This window comes from Tachypleus tridentatus, chromosome 7 (assembly GCF_004210375.1).
Source record: "Tachypleus tridentatus isolate NWPU-2018 chromosome 7, ASM421037v1, whole genome shotgun sequence".
Taxonomy (NCBI): Eukaryota; Metazoa; Arthropoda; class Merostomata; order Xiphosura; family Limulidae; genus Tachypleus; species Tachypleus tridentatus.
In genome coordinates this window covers 79,854,128-79,873,809 of record NC_134831.1, presented here as the reverse complement: position 1 = coordinate 79,873,809, position 19,682 = coordinate 79,854,128, and the positions used below count along the sequence as shown (strand labels likewise).

At 34.8% G+C, this 19,682-nt stretch overlaps 1 protein-coding gene across 1 annotated transcript in view; it reads right to left on the bottom strand.

Moving 5' to 3' along the window:
• Positions 1-19,682, bottom strand: part of LOC143256054 (NACHT domain- and WD repeat-containing protein 1-like) — a 189,344-nt gene that overhangs the window by 9,946 nt on the left and 159,716 nt on the right. Inside the window, exons 17-21 of the mRNA XM_076512703.1 lie at positions 14,115-14,238; positions 12,255-12,442; positions 11,592-11,935; positions 8,474-8,651; positions 2,640-2,830 (exon numbers count right to left, since the gene is read on the bottom strand). Of these exons, the coding sequence (XP_076368818.1) occupies positions 2,640-2,830; positions 8,474-8,651; positions 11,592-11,935; positions 12,255-12,442; positions 14,115-14,238 (1,025 nt within the window). The remainder of the gene's footprint in view (positions 1-2,639; positions 2,831-8,473; positions 8,652-11,591; positions 11,936-12,254; positions 12,443-14,114; positions 14,239-19,682) is intronic.

Genomic DNA, 19,682 nt, shown 5'->3' with positions numbered 1-19,682 from the left:
GTTCATTTGATATCTAGCCGAGTTTAAAACAAATAAGTCCTTTGATGTGTAAAATAGGACCACTGAAACTTATTAGAAATTTAACCCAGGTTAACTGATACCATTAAGTCATATACTGCCTAATCAGAGTGACTGAAGTTGAATCAAAACTAGTAAGTAATGTTATAGCTCCTTCAGTGTTACGGCAATTAGTTCGAACCCAAACCCAGGTTAAAAACTGCTACCAAAATCACAGTGTCACTTAAGTGTTACCTACGGCTTAAGATCCTGGTTCAAGACACAGATGTGCTCTAATTTCAAATTACTGTTTTAAAACATTTTAAACAGTACATAGAAAATACACTCATGATGTGAACAAAACACATAGGTTCAAGAAGTCGTCACAGAAATGAATAAAAACTGTATAACCTGAGTGCTTTCGAAAGATAAATCTTTCTTTCTTTCAGGCAGATTTGTCCCTGAAGAAGGAAGGTCTACCTTTCTTAAGCGCTCGGGTTATATAGTTTTTATTCTTTTCTATAAAATACACTAATATTGTATAAAATATGAATTCCAACATTTTCTGGACTTTTAATTAAAGAAGCTTAACTCATTTCTATCACTTTTTCACAATTGTATACGTTTAAGGAAATGGTTTGAATTTATTTGTTGTTAAACGCACAGCTACACAATGGGTTATCAGTGTTGTGCCCACCACGGTATGCAGAGTTGCCAACCATTACGATTTGAGCGTAATCATTATGATTTTGGTGTATAAATTAAGACTATAAGCTCATACAGACAAATATTACGACTTGTTGCAACTCCCAAATTATTATATATTATATAGGCCTATACAATAAAGTGATAAATTGTTCCCCCAGGGCTTAAAAGGGGTGAAAAGAAAATTTCTAGTGAGATACAAATAAATTTTGATAATAAATAAAAGACATAGTCCAAATGACTACTTGCGATAATCATGTTTGTACTTGAAATAATAAAAAATATTTGTATCTCCGACGTCTACCAATAGTTTGAGTGCGGTGCTTCTCCATACTGGCTCCGTGGGGGAATCCATAGTTACGTCATCAGTGCTTGTCAGCCAATCAGCGTTCGCGTAGATGGGTATTTCTCGTTTTCTAAGCGGCATAGAAACACCAATGCAATCGTTTACAAGATGGAAAACAGAGGCCTTGTTCGGTTGTTTGTTTGTTTTTTTTTAATTTCGCGCAAAGCTACTCGAGGGCTATCTGCGCTAGCCGTCCCTAATTTAGCAGTGTAAGACTAGAGGGAAGTCAGCTAGTCATCACCACCCACCGCCAACTCTTGGGCTACTCTTTTCCCAACGAAAAGTGGGATTGATCGTCACTATATAATGCTCCCACGGCTGAAAGTGCGAGCATGTTTGGTGCGACCGGGATTCGAACCCGTGACCCTCCAATTACGAGTCGAACGCCTTAACACGCTTGGCCATGCCGGGCCGAGGCCTCGTTCACCAGATTGTCTTGTTTTTGGCAGATCTAAAATGACTAAAACTGTGAATTAAATATTTAGGAAAGAGTACAGTGCAAAATATCCAGTCATTGCATCAAAAGTCAGTGACAGTCATGCGTTTTGTACGGTTTGTCACATCGATTTTTCTGTGGCGCATAGCGGGATAAACGATTGTTTCAGACATACAAAATCGGCATCTCACCAACAAAAGGCTGAGGCGAAGACAAAAACGATGCAGATAACAACATTTATGAGTAAGAATTCAGAACATGAAACCATAAATTCAGAAGTGATGTTCACGCAATTCGTCATTGCTCATAATTTACCCCTAGCTGTAGCCGATCATGCAGGACATCTATTCAGAAAAATGTACCCAGACTCTGATATAGCGAAAAAGTATGGCTGTAACAGAACCACAACTACAGCCATTGTACAAATGTTGGGTTGTGAAGATGACAAAATGATTTCAAGCATACTTACTATCAGTGTTTACAGGTTAGCCACAATAAGTGTCATAAACGTGATATAAACTAGTCCTTACACAAAGGCTTTTTCTGTTTACTGTTTGTGCATGTTCAATGTTGTTTTACCAGTATGTTTGTTACTCTGAACTAAATAAAAGACATAATTTCAAAATAATTTTTTTAAATTTATTTATTAAATACACAAATTTGCCTAGGAGCCGCAAATGATAAAGGGCTCTGTCTACAATCATTACGCTCAGTCATTTGAAATAGTTGGCATCTCTGGGTATGAAAATATGATTTTTTTTTGTGTTATAAGTCATAAGATTAATCGCTGAGCCACTGGGGCTATTCTCTTAGAATGCATACTAAAACTACGAATATTAAGCTAAAGACGAAATTATACTAAGTGTAAAAAGTACATATAAACTTAATTGTCAGTCTGACGAAGGAATCTTAATATAAAATATTGCTTACCATATATCATTTATAACAAATAATGAAAACACAAAAAAATAACAAAAATTAGTTTTTATGCATGTATAGTAAGCCTAATTTTGGCAGCAAGGTCAACCAACCTGCATGCCCAACGATATATGTAAATCAGTGTGAACTTAATCATAGTTGAAGCGAACACCAGTACCAGTTTCATCGGCGTATAGGCTTAAAATAACCAAGGGTAACGCAACATATGATCCAAACCTTGAAAGTGGACACCACAAGTCCGAGAGTTAGGCCCCAAACACGGAGAGTCATGTCCTCTGACCCCGAGACAACAAAAAGTCCATTAGGAGCGAAAGCCAAGCAAGTGACAGGAGCTGTGTGTCCCTGAAGTGTCATATGAGTTTCCTTCGCGGAAAGGTGCCACACTTTCACAGAGCGATCTTTAGAGCCTGTATAAAATTAAATAAAATTTTAGCTGAAATTTGAATAAAAAATCAAATTGGAAAAAATAACAACATATACCTTTATCCAACAAAACCAATAATTTTTATGTAAAATAAAGTATTTTAAAGAAACCTCCGAGACTATAAGAACAGCACATTTTTATATAATATTCGATGCACATAGAACCCTCTGTTATATATTTATCGTAGAAAAGATGCTGCAAGGACAGTTCTGCGGTTTGTGGTTCAAGTTACTAATTTAGTTTGGTTAGTTAAACACACCTAATTGATAATAAACAAAGGAAAACGTAAAATAAAAGTGGACAGTAATAACAATGTCTATAAATCAAGCCGGAATCATAGTCACAATGCTTTTTAAAATACGTTGCTCTGAAGCGAAAATCAATGAAGTAACGTTACGGTCGTAAACAGTGCCAGTAGATACCGTCTATGATATTGAAACACTGTTAGAACATCAAACAGGTTCTGTAGTAACAGCTGCTATAGCAATAATTTTCACAAAGTATGATGGGATTACACAGAGTAGAAAGTTAAACTTTTTAAGTTCCAAGTAACATAACGGTTCTTTTTTTTGTTCGTTGCAGGTAACTTGAAAACATATTGCACGGTGGCCCCGTCTGGTGATGATCGTGGTAGATGAAATTGGTATAATAAACCACTTTTATTTTGATATCTTTATTATTATTATTAATGCTATTGATTTAGGTTCTAATTATTTTGTAGTACTACTATTTAAAAACGACAACAACAATTCTGATGTTTTCGGATTTGGTTGTCTCATGCAGTCAGCAACATGTTACAACATGTAAACAGTAACTGTTGTAACTAGCTTCTCAAACCAGTTTATAAACAACGAGGAATATCTAGTATCGGTAATAAAATTCGTTACTGGCATCTTAGAGAGGCCCAAACAATGGAGACTAACAGAAGGTAGGAAGAAAAATATTATATGGAGCTAACTTCGTAATCGGCACCCAGATGTATTTAATATCTTAGTTAAAATATCTGTTAAATTGATGTACCAATGTAAGTGAGTTCTTCTGTGCAACTTGCTTTAATCTTTATTCATGAGGCACTCGTAGAGTGAAGGATTCTCACAAACCGTTGTTTTTCAAAAACAATTAAAGAGACGACTTTTTTAGTAATTATCTAATATTTCTGTTTCGAGTGTTTTAAGAATTATTTTTCGAACATCGTCAAAAGAATAAAAGAGGTCAAGCAATAAGCTTGAGTGTTAAATAATGTATAATTTAAGTACTTTTGCTGGAACGCGAAAAGTATTCATATCAACAAAGTTTTCCCTTCATTATACTTGTTATATAGAACGATAATCAATTTATGTGAACGATTTTTTATATGGTAATGAATTAGAGTGTCATCAAAGAAGCGAACCGTGACGTCACGAGTGATGTGATTAGCTCTTATCCATGAAGTCGGAAGAAGTCTTGATGCAAAAAAAAAAAAGTCTACAACTCGAGCGCTTTCGAAAGGTAGATTTTTCGTCTGTCACAGAATTCCCCGTTTGCTCCTGGAGAAGAAAAGATCCACCATTCGAAAGAGTTCGGGTTGTAGGGTTATATACTTTGTTTGTACCGAATTCTCGACAATCCCACAATGCAATGCTGATGCGACTTGTGCTGGTAGAAATGTTGTAGTGTTTCCATTGAATAATGTTGGTATAACGTGATTGACAAACTATTAAGAGCTAAAACACAAATGTTCATAGAACAACAACAACATAAGACTTCAAGTGTTCTCCACGGAAAACTCGCACAGCAGATATCATAAGACAGAAACGGCCTTAAGACCATGCTTCAAGTACTTCTGCATTATATCCTCATTCGTAAAGTGCAGAGAATAGTTATGAGAGACAATGTTTCTCTCCAAAACTTACCACGAACAAAGCTGATCGTATTTCCTATTACCGTTAACAAGATGATGAACACTGATTTTTAACCGATTAAGACCGTTAACAGATAATGAACACTTGATTTCTAACCCTTCAACACTCAAAGCTAGAGGTTCAAAAATTTTCAATCAAACATAAAAATCGATAGCTGTTTTCAGGGAGAAAGAGAAACTGGAATTACAGCAATCGTATTCGGTCACATACTTGTCCCCCCCCCCTTTCTTTACTGATACACCTCCAAGGGGTTTTTGTGTCTTTGTTTAACTTAAAAGTGGTCTTAGAAGCTGACGTTCGTATACAGCTGAAGGTTTGTGAAAACGTCTGTCAAAATATTTGATTTAAGAATGGCTTCATTATTATTTTCAGACGTTTGTTAGAGTACAAATTGTGTTATCAGACAGTAGTGTGTAATGATGACTATCAGAGCGCACATGATCGGCAGTGGTGGAAGTAGCTTCACAAACAGAAAAAGACTTGGAGTTATATTATTATAAAATACAATTAACTTCAATACACTCATTAAAATTATTCAAATTGCAGATGAAGTAGAAATTCTTTACTTTTATTTTTTTACTATTTTTTCGTTCTTTACTTCAATCAGCAATTAATACGTATCTGTTGTTTATGTGTATGTGTTTTTTTTCTTATAACAAAGCCACATCGGGCTATCTGCTGAGCTATCTGTTGTTGAAACCAAAGGCCTTCATTGTGGTACTGCTTCAGTTTTTTCGTTACTAATTTGTAAGACAATAAAAAGAGTTTTGCAGGATCTAGCCATTCTTTTTTAAAAATCACATACAGACTAGTTCAGATGTTTTCTGGAATAATTATATATAATAATTTGTATACCACATATCTTAATGAATGTGGACATAGTACAACGTCTAAATGGTGTTTAGATGCATTATTTAGTATTCTCACTTTAAAGTTTTTAGGAAGGTGGTTCGAATGTCAGATAAATTTTATACAGTACTGTGCAAAAATCTGTTTGGGCAAGAGAATATTTTGTCACTTTTTTCCATTTTATGAGACTAATTCTTTCATGTCATTATAGAATGTAAATTTCAACATTATGGTAAAGTTTCACTGATTCCTGTTGACAATTGATTGAGCCATGGTGAGAATAGTTATCATTCCTTAGAATTTCCGTATACTTGTACCAAGGGCATGTGATAAAGGTACTGCTTGAATTAACATACTGATTAAATGTAGGGTCTGAAATAACTGTCATTGTATCCTATACAGTGTCTTAACTATATAGGAAGAAGCTAGCAAAGAGCTAGCATATCATACCAGTACACGCTAAAAGAAATAATTTTAATAGCACTTCACAACTAAATGTTGATAAAAACGGTGTTCAACACTATATTAAGTTTCTTTATCATGCCACATCTCCAAAAGCGTAGAGAATTGTCAGTATAGCAAAGAGTTAGCATAAAAGCTTTATTTGATACTGGTTGTACTCCGACAAATTGTTGCAAACTTGAAATATTCCCCTAACACTACCAACTACATCCTAGATCGTTAGACCGAGACAGGTGAATTTGGGAATAGGGACGGAAGAGGCAGAACATCTAAATTTAATGATACTGATGTTAAGTATTTTTGTTTATTCAGCCTTCGGGACAGAAGGAAGGCTGCCACTGATCTCAAGTATGAGATAAACAACCATGTACCAAATGACAGAAAGTGTGCACATCTAAAGTATCAAGAAGTCTCAAAGAGAATGGAATATTTGGTCATGCATCAGTTTAAAATATCTTTACTTTGGTCTCCAAGTATGGTCAAGAGACTGAAATTTGTTAAAAAGTTCAAAAATTTGGTTGTTGATGATTGAAAAGGGGTGTTATGGACGGATGAGTCCGAGTTTGATATAGTTGGTTCAAAACGTAGCTTATACATCCAGTGGAAAAAAGATTGAAGATACGTAATTGCAATGCACCTGTCATGAAGCATGTGGGAGGGTGTGTGATGGTTAGGGAGCGTTTTGATTTTTTCTGAGGCGACAGGAGATATTTGCAAAATAGATGGAATAATGGACCATCGTAAGTATCATCATATACTCAGTCGTCATGGTGTACCCAGTGGTTTGCATATTATTGGTAAAGGATTCTACTATCAAGAAGATAATAATCCCCAAATTCATCCAACCAATGCAGAAATTATTTGGCTAAGAAAGAAGCTGCTGGCCTTCACAGAGCCCCCATATCACTACAGTTGAGCAGATCTGGAATTTGATAAATAAAAGAAATCGACAAATCGAAGGTTATTTTCAAAGAAACTATGAGAGTGTATTAGAGACATTTGGAGTAAAATATCAAATGACGCTTTGATTAAATATGTTGCAATAATGTCTGAAAGACTGTATGCAGTTATTAAATCAAAAGGAATACGCATAAAATATCAATTGTTTGCTGAACTCAATCACGTCCACTGAGTTTCTGTTGTATTGAATATAAATATTAATAAAATTTTGGCCTTTCGCCTGTGATTTACCTTCACTCTCTCTTTGAAAGGAGCCTGAAATCTAATTTTGGACTTTGTCCTTATACTTTTATAGAGTAATGTATATTATTTTAAATGGACTTATATTATAATAGAAATAACGAAAGAAGGACCATCTTTAGTGTGACAGGGATTTGAACTCGCGACTCTTAGATGAAGAGTCGAGTGCCTTAACCACCTGGTTATGACGGACCTACGGGGATGTCACCAGGAGAAATAGATACATATATTGTGTTCAATATAGCAGCGTGGTTAACTACTTAACATCTGCTTTGAAAACCCTGGTCGGCAAAGCAAAGATTCGAAATTTCAAAATTAGCAGAATATAAGGAAACAGATGTTGTATGTGAGAGATAAAGTCAAATATGAAAACTAATTACGAGAAATATCTTTATCTAACTACCACAAAGCTGAATACAACTGAAAATAAGACTTGAAGCGCATTATGAAAAGTTTCATCAGTTAAAGCTACATACTTGCACATAGGTACCATCAATTTGTTTTGTTTGTTTTTGAATTTCGCACAAAGCTACTCGAGGGCTATCTGTACTAGCTGTCCCTAATGTAGCAGTGTAAGACTAGAGGGAAGGCAGCTAGTCATCACCACCCACCGCCAACTCTTGGGCTACTCTTTTACCAACGAATAGTGGGATTGACGGTCACATTATAACGCCCCCACAGTTGAAAGGGCGAGCATGTTTGGTGCGACGGTGATGCGAACTCGCGACCCTCAGATTACGAGTCGCACGCCTTAACACGCTTGGCCATGCCGGACCCAGTACCATCAAAAACGCTCTTTCGAAATGTTACAAAGATTGAAAGGAAAAAAAATATACCAGTCACTTTCCTTATATTTCATTGTTTAACTATTTTTCTTTCATTTGAATTTTCCCACACTTTTAAATCTTATTTTCTGTTATATTCTTTCAATTTTTACACACAATGTCGTAAAAAAGCTAAATTTTTATGTACCACTTTATATCTTCCCGATTAATTTTCCAATTTACAAAAGGGTATTTAGAAGTTTTGAAGCATGTTACATGCAGTAGAGGTATTTGCCCATTTACTCTGTATCCACTCAGTAGGATGGCTTATTTGAAGGGGAATAAAAAGGGTTAAAAACCCAAAGCTCAATGAAGATAGCAATCTCAATATAAATGGTCAGTATAAGGTAGACTATTGCCAGAAAATTATCTTAGCGAATCAAGTTCTACCTGAGGCTGCAAGACTACCATCACGTGACACCGCCACACACGTTGCCACGTCCCTGTGATTGTCAGCTTTCCTCATTTTGGCACGTGGATGATATCCTTCACTTCTTTTGGAGTAGAAGTTCCACACAACGATCTTATTGCCTCCAGAACTTATGAGAAAAGTGTCATTTTCCTGCGTCTGGAAACGTGTTCTGATTTTATTATTATTTTCACAGCACTAGACAATCAGAAATGAACGCCAAACATCTTCGAAAGGTTAAAAAAATGATAGGATGTTAAAAGGGAAAACAAACAAACAAACACAAAACCAATCACTTCAGAATATTTTTAAATCATAAAACAGTAATAACTTAAGCATGAGATAGAAATAATTATATATATACACATCATTAGACAATACTACCTTTATCTGAACATAATGGACCATAATATAATGTTTAGACTGTGTACAGAAAAGATGGATATTTTCTAAAATATCCTAGGGAGTGTTTTTTTTTTTCCTTTTAAACTAGTGAGTATATTTAGATTCACCATCAAATAAATTTGGCTGTATAATGGAAAAGAGTATTATCCTAAATTATTGTGCAATTATCAATGCTGTATTTGTAGAAATAAAGCAACGGCAATATTCTTTATATTATAAATGCCATATGTATCAAGCAACGGCAATATTCTTTACATTATAAATGCCATATGTATCAAGCAGCGGCAATATTCTTTACATTATAAATACCATATGTATCAAGCAACGGCAATATTCTTTACATTATAAATGTCATATGTATCAAGCAGCGGCAATATTCTTTACATTATAAATACCATATGTATCAAGCAGCGTCAATATTCTTTACATTATAAATACCATATGTATCAAGTATCGGCAATATTATTTACATTATAAATACCTCATGTATCAAGCAGCGACAATATTCTTTACATTATAAATACCATATGTATCGCCATCTTGAAATATTATCACCATTGTAATTGTCGACGTTTTATTTTGTAAAATTAAACAGCCAATTTTTGTAGATAAATGTATCATTATTAAACAAACGTAAAAATAAAACGCAAAGTCGTATAATTAAGTGCGTACTTTTAAATCTGTCATCTGAAAGATAGCTCTTTTGTTGTTCTCACATTCTATTACAAATATTGTCGTAATAATTTAGCCAATTCGTAGCCAGTATAGTATTTATTTTAGAGTATGGTAAGCCTGAAAGTTTCTAATCAATTCATGAGGGCTCTAACTCATTTTTTTTAAATTTAAACTTGAACTTATTGAAATTGAAAATAATAAATAAAAACAATGGCCAAAATATTTTTGTAATTGTACTACAACAAATTACCAACGAATAGTGGGATTGACCGTTACATTATAATGCTCCACGACCCTAAGGGCGAGCATGTTGTTGTGACAGGGATTCGAATCTACGACCCTCGGATTACGAGTTGAATGCCTTAGCCACCTGGCTATGCTGGGCCAACTGTTTAATTACCAATAGTTTATTTTACCTTTTAATCTAGGAACACAAACAGAAACTGTGTGCATGTCAGTCATAGTCGCGGATCTACTGATATCTGGCATAAAATGTTTTAAAAATTCGGTTTTTCAGTCTGTAACTTAGCAGCGTGAGACTAGAGGGAAGGGAGCTGGTCATCACTAACTACCGCCAATTCTTGAGCTACTCTTTTTACTGACAAACAGTGGAATTTATCATTACTTATAATGCCCCCAAGACTGAAAGGGCAAGCATGTTGTTGTGATGGGGATTCGAATCCACGACCCTCAGAGTATGAATATATCTCCCTAACCTTCTGCCCATGCCAGGACCAGTTTCTTCATCCTAACCAAACATATTTTTAACGGGTTACACTGCACAACAATCTTTTTGAAAAGTTTTGCTTCCCGAAAAGTTTTTGCCGATTGTGACAGGTACCTGGTGGGTATGCACAAATATAGTTTTGGTTTTGCTTCATCACGTAGGAACTCTGAGAAATAGACAGTTAGCTGTTTACCGACAATAACGTATTTAATTGCGTTTATGTTTCTAATACGCTATTAAGTTCAACATGATTAAAAGCGTTTTACTCCTGATTTTCGTTTGTATTCAATGTCCGGTGCATCACGTTGCAGTGTCCAACAGTAGTCAGCAAGCATTGACGGATTCGAGTTGCACTGATATCGTTTTTCCATTGTAGCAATGTCCTGGTGAAACTGAAGGTTTCGATGAAATGGTACGTGATGAGCAAATTTGAATGTGATTTTCGTGATCAGCAGTCAAAAATCTATAAGGAACACCCAACAGTGTTCAAGAAGCAAAAACTTTGTTGTGCAGTGTTATTTAACTTTTACTTCTATGGCTCTGAAGACATGGGGAATATTTAAAGATCTCTCAATGGTTACAAGAGGTAGGGAAGTAGAAGAATGTTCATCACGGACAGACACACAGAGAGAAGTATAGATACGTGGATCATTCACTAAGTACTAAACTATTCTATTTAAATTTGATACGAATTTTGGACCTTTCTGAAGAGGAATAATAAAATGAAAATCGATAATAATTCTTCGAAACTAGTTTCATGAACAACGACAAAAGAGTACTTTGAGTTCTAAAGTATGTTTTCCATAGCTTAAGAGCCCTTTAATAATCATAGACCAACACTTGTTAGTTTAGTGAAAACTGGGGTTAGTGAATTTGTGTCGGTTATGGAATCTAACTGATTTGTTGGTTCGAATACCATAGGCCTAGCATGGCCAGGTGGTAAGGGCGTTCGTATCTGTGGGTCGTAGGCTCGAATTCTTGTCCCATCAAACATACTCGCCCGTTTAGCCGTAGAGGTGTTATAATGTTACGCTTAATCTTACTAATCGTTGGTAAAAGAGTAGCCCACGCGTTGGTGGTAAGTGGTGATGACTTACTGCCTTCCCTCTAGTCTTACACTGTTAAATTAGGAATGGATAGCGCAAATATCTCTCGTGTAGCTTTGCACGAACTTTAAACCAAACCAAACCAATGGAACACCAGTTTATTTCAGTTAAAGAAGAAGTTTTCTAAATTGGATTAAAAGGACCCTCATATAAAGAGACTGTGACTATTTAGACCGTCTTATTTACCTGTAAGCTAGTAACAGCATCCGAATGTCCTCCAAGAGTTTGAAGTAATTTTGCTGAAAGAACATCAAACACGTAACTCTTGCCATTGTGACATCCTACAATGCAGCGACAGTTGTCTCTTGCAAAGCACAGACTGGTTACCGTGCCAGAGTGACCTTGCAGACAGTGAACATCGGAGCCAGTAGTTAGGGATCGCACGTGCACTGTGTTATCCTCACAGCCTAGTAGAAGGAAAGTTGAATCTCGAGAAAGTTCCATTTTGCAGATAGAAGTGGTCAAGGTGATGGTATTGAGGAGTGTAAAGTCTTCGAGACACCAGATGCATACTGTGCAGTCCGAGGAACCTTAAATATAAAGAAACAATATCATAAACTCTACTGCAAGCACAAAAAGTTCGTAGTCTATTTTTGAATGCTTCTATATTTTAACAGTCTCTCATACTTCATTCAATCAGATTAAATATTCCTACTCTTAGTTTTAACTTTCGCCAGGCCATTTTCTACTTAGCTTTAGCTAATTTAGTAAAAGCTTCATCCTAAATTCCGTTACCATTTGTACTTTGAAGCTGAAGTTGTTTTTTTTCTATAATTAGTTTCTCGAATTTCCACAGTCTGTAGTATTTTGTAAACAATAAAAAAGCTTACTTATCAAATGATCTTTTACCTGTTACAAAAATATCGTCACCACTGTTCACAGCTACACAGTTAATTACACCTCGGTGATTTTCTAATTTTTGTACCACGTGACCTGAATCCAGTCGAGCAACAATGACAACTCCGACTTCTGAGCCGCTCAGAACAAATGTTTCCGAGTTTGTCGTTGCAACGCACAAAACTCCAGCTATGTGATAACTGTAAATAAATTGAATAAATGTAATTGTTTTATGAAGAAAGGTAATAGAAGATGCTGATTTTTAAACAGTAAGTTCACAAGTTGAAATATGTTCTTTGTTATATAATGAATATATTTTGATTAAATTTAGCTAAGTAACTGATAAATAGGTAAAACAATTTAGAAGTAGACTGATTTTATACATACAACATTAGAAAAAATTGTAGTACTGGTGAGGACAAACGGTGCAAACAACCAGTTCCATAGGTATACTAATCCTTTAGTGAGCTGAACGGTGTCGGCGATCTATATAAAATTGATGGCACCTTGACTGCTGATAAGTACAGGTTGGTTATAATTCATCATGCTATTCTCTCAAGAACAAGTATAATAAGACAGAGATTCCTCTTCAACCACAAGGTGATCATAAGCATACAGCAAATGTGGTGTAACGATATATTTAAGATAGAGAAGCCAATTGTGTACTTGCTACCACAGCTTGTTTTGAATAATACCTGATATTTAGAATAATATTTCACAATCATACCTTGATACATTGTATAGCACCACAAAAATCTAGCTTAAACAATCTGTGTAAAGTAACGTTGCTTACTAGCGAAGTAATAGAACATTATATAACTTGTTCGCTTTCGCTTTATTTTTACTGTGATGATATTTTATAAAAATATTAACTGGCCAACTAGTTTTCATTACTCGTTGTTCGTTACTTCACTAAGTGTATCGCTTGTGCTTTTTCACAATTATTTCAATTACATTAAACATTTACTTTTCTTTAGTTTTTTAAATATTAATATTAAGGGCTTGGTTACTTATTTTACTGCTGAAACGATTGTTTTCCTGTTAACATATGAAGTACAAATGGAAGAAGAAAATTATCCAGTTTTTGAGTCAAGGCAGTTAGGACACTTTTTCTCGTTAAACACGGAATAACTTCAATATATTGAAGTGTAATAAAACACAAAATCATGTTAAGAGTGTAAAAAACTGTTGAAATATGGTAAGCGTAAAAAATATTAATAGCTAATGTTTATATAACAAAAACTATCATCAGCGTATGATAAAAACGTTACAATACACAAGACAATAAGATTTAACGTAAACAGCATTAATGATGGGTAGTTTTAATCGAAATATTTGTTTTTTTTTTAATTTCGCGCAAAGCTACACGAGGGGTAACCTGCGCCAGCCGTCCCTAATTTAGCAGTGTAAGACTAGAGGGAAGGTAGCTAGTCATCACCACCCACCGCCAACTCTTGGACTACTCTTCTACCAACGAATAGTGGGATTAACCGTAACTTTAGAACGCCTTCACGGCTGAAAGGGCGAGCATGTTTGGTAATCGGAAGAGCAAAATTAATTCGTGACAAAGCAATAGTGTAAATACCTGACAGGTAAATACACACAACAACAAAATATAATACAACAACAATGCTAATTAAATTATAAGTAAATCAGATACAAAAGAGAATAATAGTAATAAGTTGTAAAACTACGACACAAATCTTAAAAATATGTATCAACAAACACAAACAAAACAAAAATGTAATAAGTGGTAACTACGATACAAACACAGTAACAACAGAAGTCAATAAATCGATAAGATGAAGATTTCTAGGGCAAATTCAATAACGACACTAGTGAGATATTAAATATGAGAGCTTTTATGTATACCTAAGACGATGCTTCACAGATCCTTGCTCTACGTCCCACAGTATTACATCTGTATCTTCTGATCCGCTCACTAGATAGCGCCCAGATGGAGTTATGTGTAAACAAGTGATTGCCGCTTTATGTCCTTTAAGATAGAAAACAAAAGAATCAAGAATTAAAGAAGTGTTTTTAATATTTAAACATAAGGCGTCAGGGTATATTAAAAAATATATATATATGTATGTGTGTATACGTATATTTCTGTGTACAAATGAAGAAACATTGTTACATTATTAATTATATTTATGCTTGGTGATGTTACGCTGCGATTTCAGTGTTTTACACATTGATTCCTTTCCTTAAAACTTATCATTTTAACTTTGATTTGTTGCATGTTTATTCCTACAATATATTAATAAACGAGAACTTTGTTAAGGTTTTCAAAACGGGTTCAGGAAACAAACAAACAAATCCTTTGTACGGCGTGTTTGCTTTTCAAGTTTATTATTATCTCTTATTATAAACATGTTGGCAATCTGTAAAGAACACCAGCTAGTAGGTAATAAGTGATTGAAATAATTAAGAAAGAAAAACAAACAAAAAGAACAATATTTACTTTTACCGTTTAGGTTGTTTAATTCAACTGTAAAGAAATCAGCGTTTAGATTTGGTTACAAAAACAAATATAACATCTCGTGCGTTGTAACAAAAATTCTGTTAAATTTTTGACAACACAAGTTCCTTAATTGAAAATACTCGTGTGTTAATGAACGCAAACCATATCCATAGATTTTGTCACGATTAAGCAAAGCTGATTAGGTGGGAGTGGACTAGTGGATAACGTGTTCAAACTGTTAATTCGTGGGAAAAAATGCTTTATGCATCTTGCGGTCTCGGGTGCTTTATAGGAGAGGCGGTGTCGAGTACCACTGTTCTTTGAGAACATTGACGGCGAGTGCTGTTTTCCGTTTAGTAAAATTAGGGACGTCTATGCACATCTAGTCCTCTTATTCCTTTTAAAGGTAAAACAGCGATGTGTAGGATGTGACTCATAGCTTGTGGTATCATGGGAATTCTTAAAATTATGAAATGTTTTTTTCTTAATTTTGTGCAAAGCTGCGCGAGAATTATCTGCGTGTTTGTTGGTTTGTTTTTTTCGATTTCGCAGCCACACGAGGGCTATTTGCGCTAGCCGTCCCTAATTTTGCAGTGTAAAACTAGAGGGAAGGCATTTTTATATGCAAAAACGGCTCGTTTGGGTTGAGAAAATATTTTACATAAAAGAGCAAACAACGTTTCGACCTTCTTCGGTCATCGTCAGGTTCACAAAAAAAGAGGTAACTGACCGAAAGCTGACCACATGTTTGAAAGGGGTTGTGTAACTGAGTGTCGGAACGTAGAGGGCGGTATTAGATGTTTGAATATATAATTTTTTTATTTTATTATATTAATATAGGTATAAAGGCGTTCCTTTATATTGGTTTATTTTGGGTTTAAGTTGTCGTATAAGTAAGGCTTCTTTAATTTTGCGTTTGTTTATGTTTGTTTCTTTATTTAGTATTTGAGTGTTTTCTATGGTTAGGTTGTGTTTATTTGACTTGCAGTGTTCGAAAACGTGTGAAGGTGACTTTTTTATGTTCTTTGAATCTGGTTTCCATTTTTCTACTTGTTTCTCCAATATAGAAGTCGTGGCAGTTATCACATTGTATTTTGTAAATAATGGTGGTGCGGTGTTTGTCAGTGTAGTTTTTACATAGTATAGACCTCAGTTTTGTGCCTGGTTTTTGAATAAATTTGGATTTAACTGGAATGTATATTTTGTTACTAGTTTTTGCCAAATGTTGGTTATTTGTTTGCTGATGTCAGGAATATATGGTATACAGCAGTATATGGTTTCGTGATTTTTTAATTCGTGAGATATATTTACTTTAGTTGGTTGATTTTGCTTTCTGTCTAGGTGTGTGCGTATAATGTTTTCTACGGTTTGTGGAGGAAACTTATTGATGTTGATGAAGTATTGTTTTATTTTGTCTAATTCATCGTTATTTTTATCTGGTGAGCATAGTTTTATGGCTGTGTTTATTTGGTTTCTTAGTATGTTGAGTTTTTGTTTTGTTTCATGTGCTGAGTCCCAAGGAATGTATAGTTCAGTATGGGTGATTTTTCGGTGGATTTCTGTTTTGAATTGTGTGTCTGTTCTTGTAATTTTGAGGTTAAAAAATGATATTTGATTGCTTTCTTCCTGTTCACATGTGAAGTTAATGTTGGGATGTATAGAGTTAATGTAATTTAAAAAATTAAGTATGTGTTCTATAGATTTGAATCCCGCAACCGTGTCATCTACATATCTATACCAGTATAGTGGTGGATGTAATGCTGTGTTAATTGCTTGTGTTTCAACTTGTGTCATAAAAATATTGGCTAGAACTGGTGATACTGGGTCGCCCATGCTTAGGCCATTTGTTTGTATATAGTTTTGGTTGTTGAATATGATGTTTGTCTTTATCGTGGTGAATTCTATGAGGGTTGCTAACTGGTTACTGGGAATGTCTATAGTTGGGTTAGGGTCTCGAATATAGAGTTCTAAGGCTATCTTGCAGGCTTCAGTGGTTGGAACTTCTGTAAAGAGGGATATAACATCGAAACTGGCCATTAAGGCTTTATGATTAAGTTGATTTAGATTAGACTTGAAATTAAAAGAGTCTTTGATGAATGAGCTGGCTGATGTTACATATTTGGAGAATACCCATGCTATGTATTTATCAAGACTGTAATTAAACGATTCATATGTGGACATTATTGGTCGTAATGGACAATCTGGTTTATGAGGTTTGGGGATGCCGTATATTTGCGGTGTGCGTGAGTCGGTTTTACGTAGGTAGGAATAAAGTGTTTGTGAAATTGTGTTGGCTTTTTTCATTTGTAGTAGCAATTTGTTCAGTTGCGTCTCGTGTGTCTTTGTTGGATTTGTGTGTATTGGTTTAAATTTGTTCGTGTCTGATAGGATGTTATTCATTTTTTTGGATGTATTCATTCGTGTTCATTATGACTATAGCGTTACCTTTATCTGCTTTTAGAATTTTTATGTTTTTGTTTTGTTTTAGGTTTTTAATGGAATTAATGTCTCTTTTTGTAAGGTTGTTTTTTAGTTTTCTGTTTTGTGAAATTATGTTGATGGTTTTGTAAGAAAATTCTTTGAAAAAATCGTTTAAGATGTTGTTTTTAGGTGTTTCTGGAAAATATAAATTTGTAATTTTATCTGGGAAGTTTAGCTGTTGGATGTCAATAAAATTATCTAAGTTGTCTTTTTTCTGTTGGTTGTGTTTGGTTGTTTCCTTGTTTTTCTTCTCTGTAGAAAGTATCACAAGTCTCCTGGCTAGGTCTTCTAATCACGTTTCAATTTCTATGGTTGGAATGCACCTAGGTGCTATTGCAAAGTTGAGTAGATGTATCTCGTCTGTGTTTAATTGTTGGTCGGATTTGTTAATTATGAGGTTAGTCAACGGTTTGTCGTTTTGGTGTCTTTTCTGTTGTTTGCATCTTAGTTTTTCTAGTTTTTTGTTGTGGCAGATCTTTTTGTCTCTGTCGTTCTTAGTGTTGATTGGGTTTTTGTTTCGTTGTATAAGTCCGTAAATCTCTGGTTTAATGCAGCATGCCAGTTGATGGTCCAGGTTCATTTTTTGTTTTTGTAAGTCATGTAGTTCTTTGTATTTTGTGTTCAACATGGCTTTAAGTAGTTTTTTCTGTAAATTTTGGATAATGATTGTGTATGTATTAAAATTTTTTGAAAGTTTTACCTTTACAAAATTAGGGGTTAGTTGTTCCTTTCTACATTGTTGAATAAAATAAATGTCATTTCTTCTATTAATAATTCGTTGGTTTAAATTTCTTAGTTTCTTAACGATCGTGTGAGCGTGTACTGTTAATAGTGGTGTGCGGTATGCTAGTTCAGACATAATGGTAACAGGTAAGTACAAATACACTGAGAAAAACACAAAAACTTACACTTCTCGTACAATCGCCGTGATGAAATAATAACCAGTGATGTCGAGAAACCCACTTGTTGAGAAATTTATATGCAAAAACGGCTTGTTTGGGTTGAGAAAATATTTTACATAGAAGAGCGAACAACGTTTCGACCTTTTTCGGTCATCGTCAGGTTCACAAAGAAAGAGGTAACTGACTGGAAGCTGACCACATGTTTCAAAGGGGTTGTGTAACTGAGTGTCGGAACGTATAGGGAACATCTAATACCGCCCTATACGTTCCGATAATATATATATATAATATATATATATAAAATTCAAATTATATATTCAAACATCTAATACCGCCCTATACGTTCCGATACTCAGTTACACAACCCCTTTGAAACATGTGGTCAGCTTCCGGTCAGTTACCTTTTTCTTTGTGAACCTGACGATGACCGAAAAAGGTCGAAACGTTGTTCGCTCTTCTATGTAAAATATTTTCTCAACCCAAACAAGCCGTTTTTGCATATAAATTTCTCAACAAGTGGGTTTCTCGACATCACTGATTAGAGGGAAGGCAGCTAGTCATCACCACCCACTGCCAACTCTTGGACTACTCTTTTACCAACGAATAGTGGGATTGATTGTAACATTATAAAGCCTTCACGGCTAAAAGGGCGAACATGTTTGATGTGACGGGGATTCAAACTCGCGACCCTCAGATAACTAGTCGAGCACCTTAACTACCTAGCCATGCCGGGTTTTCCAATAATTAACAACAATTCCAAGTTAAAGATGATTTAATTGGAACTATTAAAGCTCCTATTTAATATCAATTTATTTAAGTAATTTTTGATGACATCTACTAGACTAAATATAAAATGTATATTTGAAATGCTCGAAGGAAAATTAAAAAACAACACAAATTAAACATTTGGATATTGATAATAAGCCAGAGTTGTATGATTAAACAAGAACCGATAATTTTTACTTACAGAAAATGAAACTAGTTGTGCCTAAAAATACGTACAACAAAAGAAAATATTGTTTTTATACTTACATGTAATAAAGTCAATGTATTTTGTATATATGTAGTTATTACTACTGTTCGGATATAGACATATTAACATGACATATCTAACTACTGCATTTGAATTAGAACATAGTTATTATTACTCTTTGGAATATGGAGATCTTAATAGATTACACTTCCCTGTACGCATTCAGGTGCTTCTACCAAACGGAACATAGTTATTACTACTATTTGTTTTGTTTTGTTTGTGTTTTTGAATTTCACGCAAAGCTACTCGAGGGCTATCTGTGCTAGCCGTCCCTAATTTAGCAGTGTAAGACTAGAGGGAGGACAGCTAGTCATCATCACCCACCGCCAACTCTTTTACCAACGAATAGTGGTATTGACCATCACATTATAACGCCCTACGGCTGAAAGGGCGAGTATGTTTGGTGCGACGGGGTTTCTAACCCGCGACCCTCTGATTACGAGTCGAACACCTTAACTCCCTTGGCTATTCCGGGCCTACTAGTATTTGGAACAAAACGCTATTACTTAAATAGATCATGATGTCCTCTTCGCATAAATATTATTATCCAAATAGAT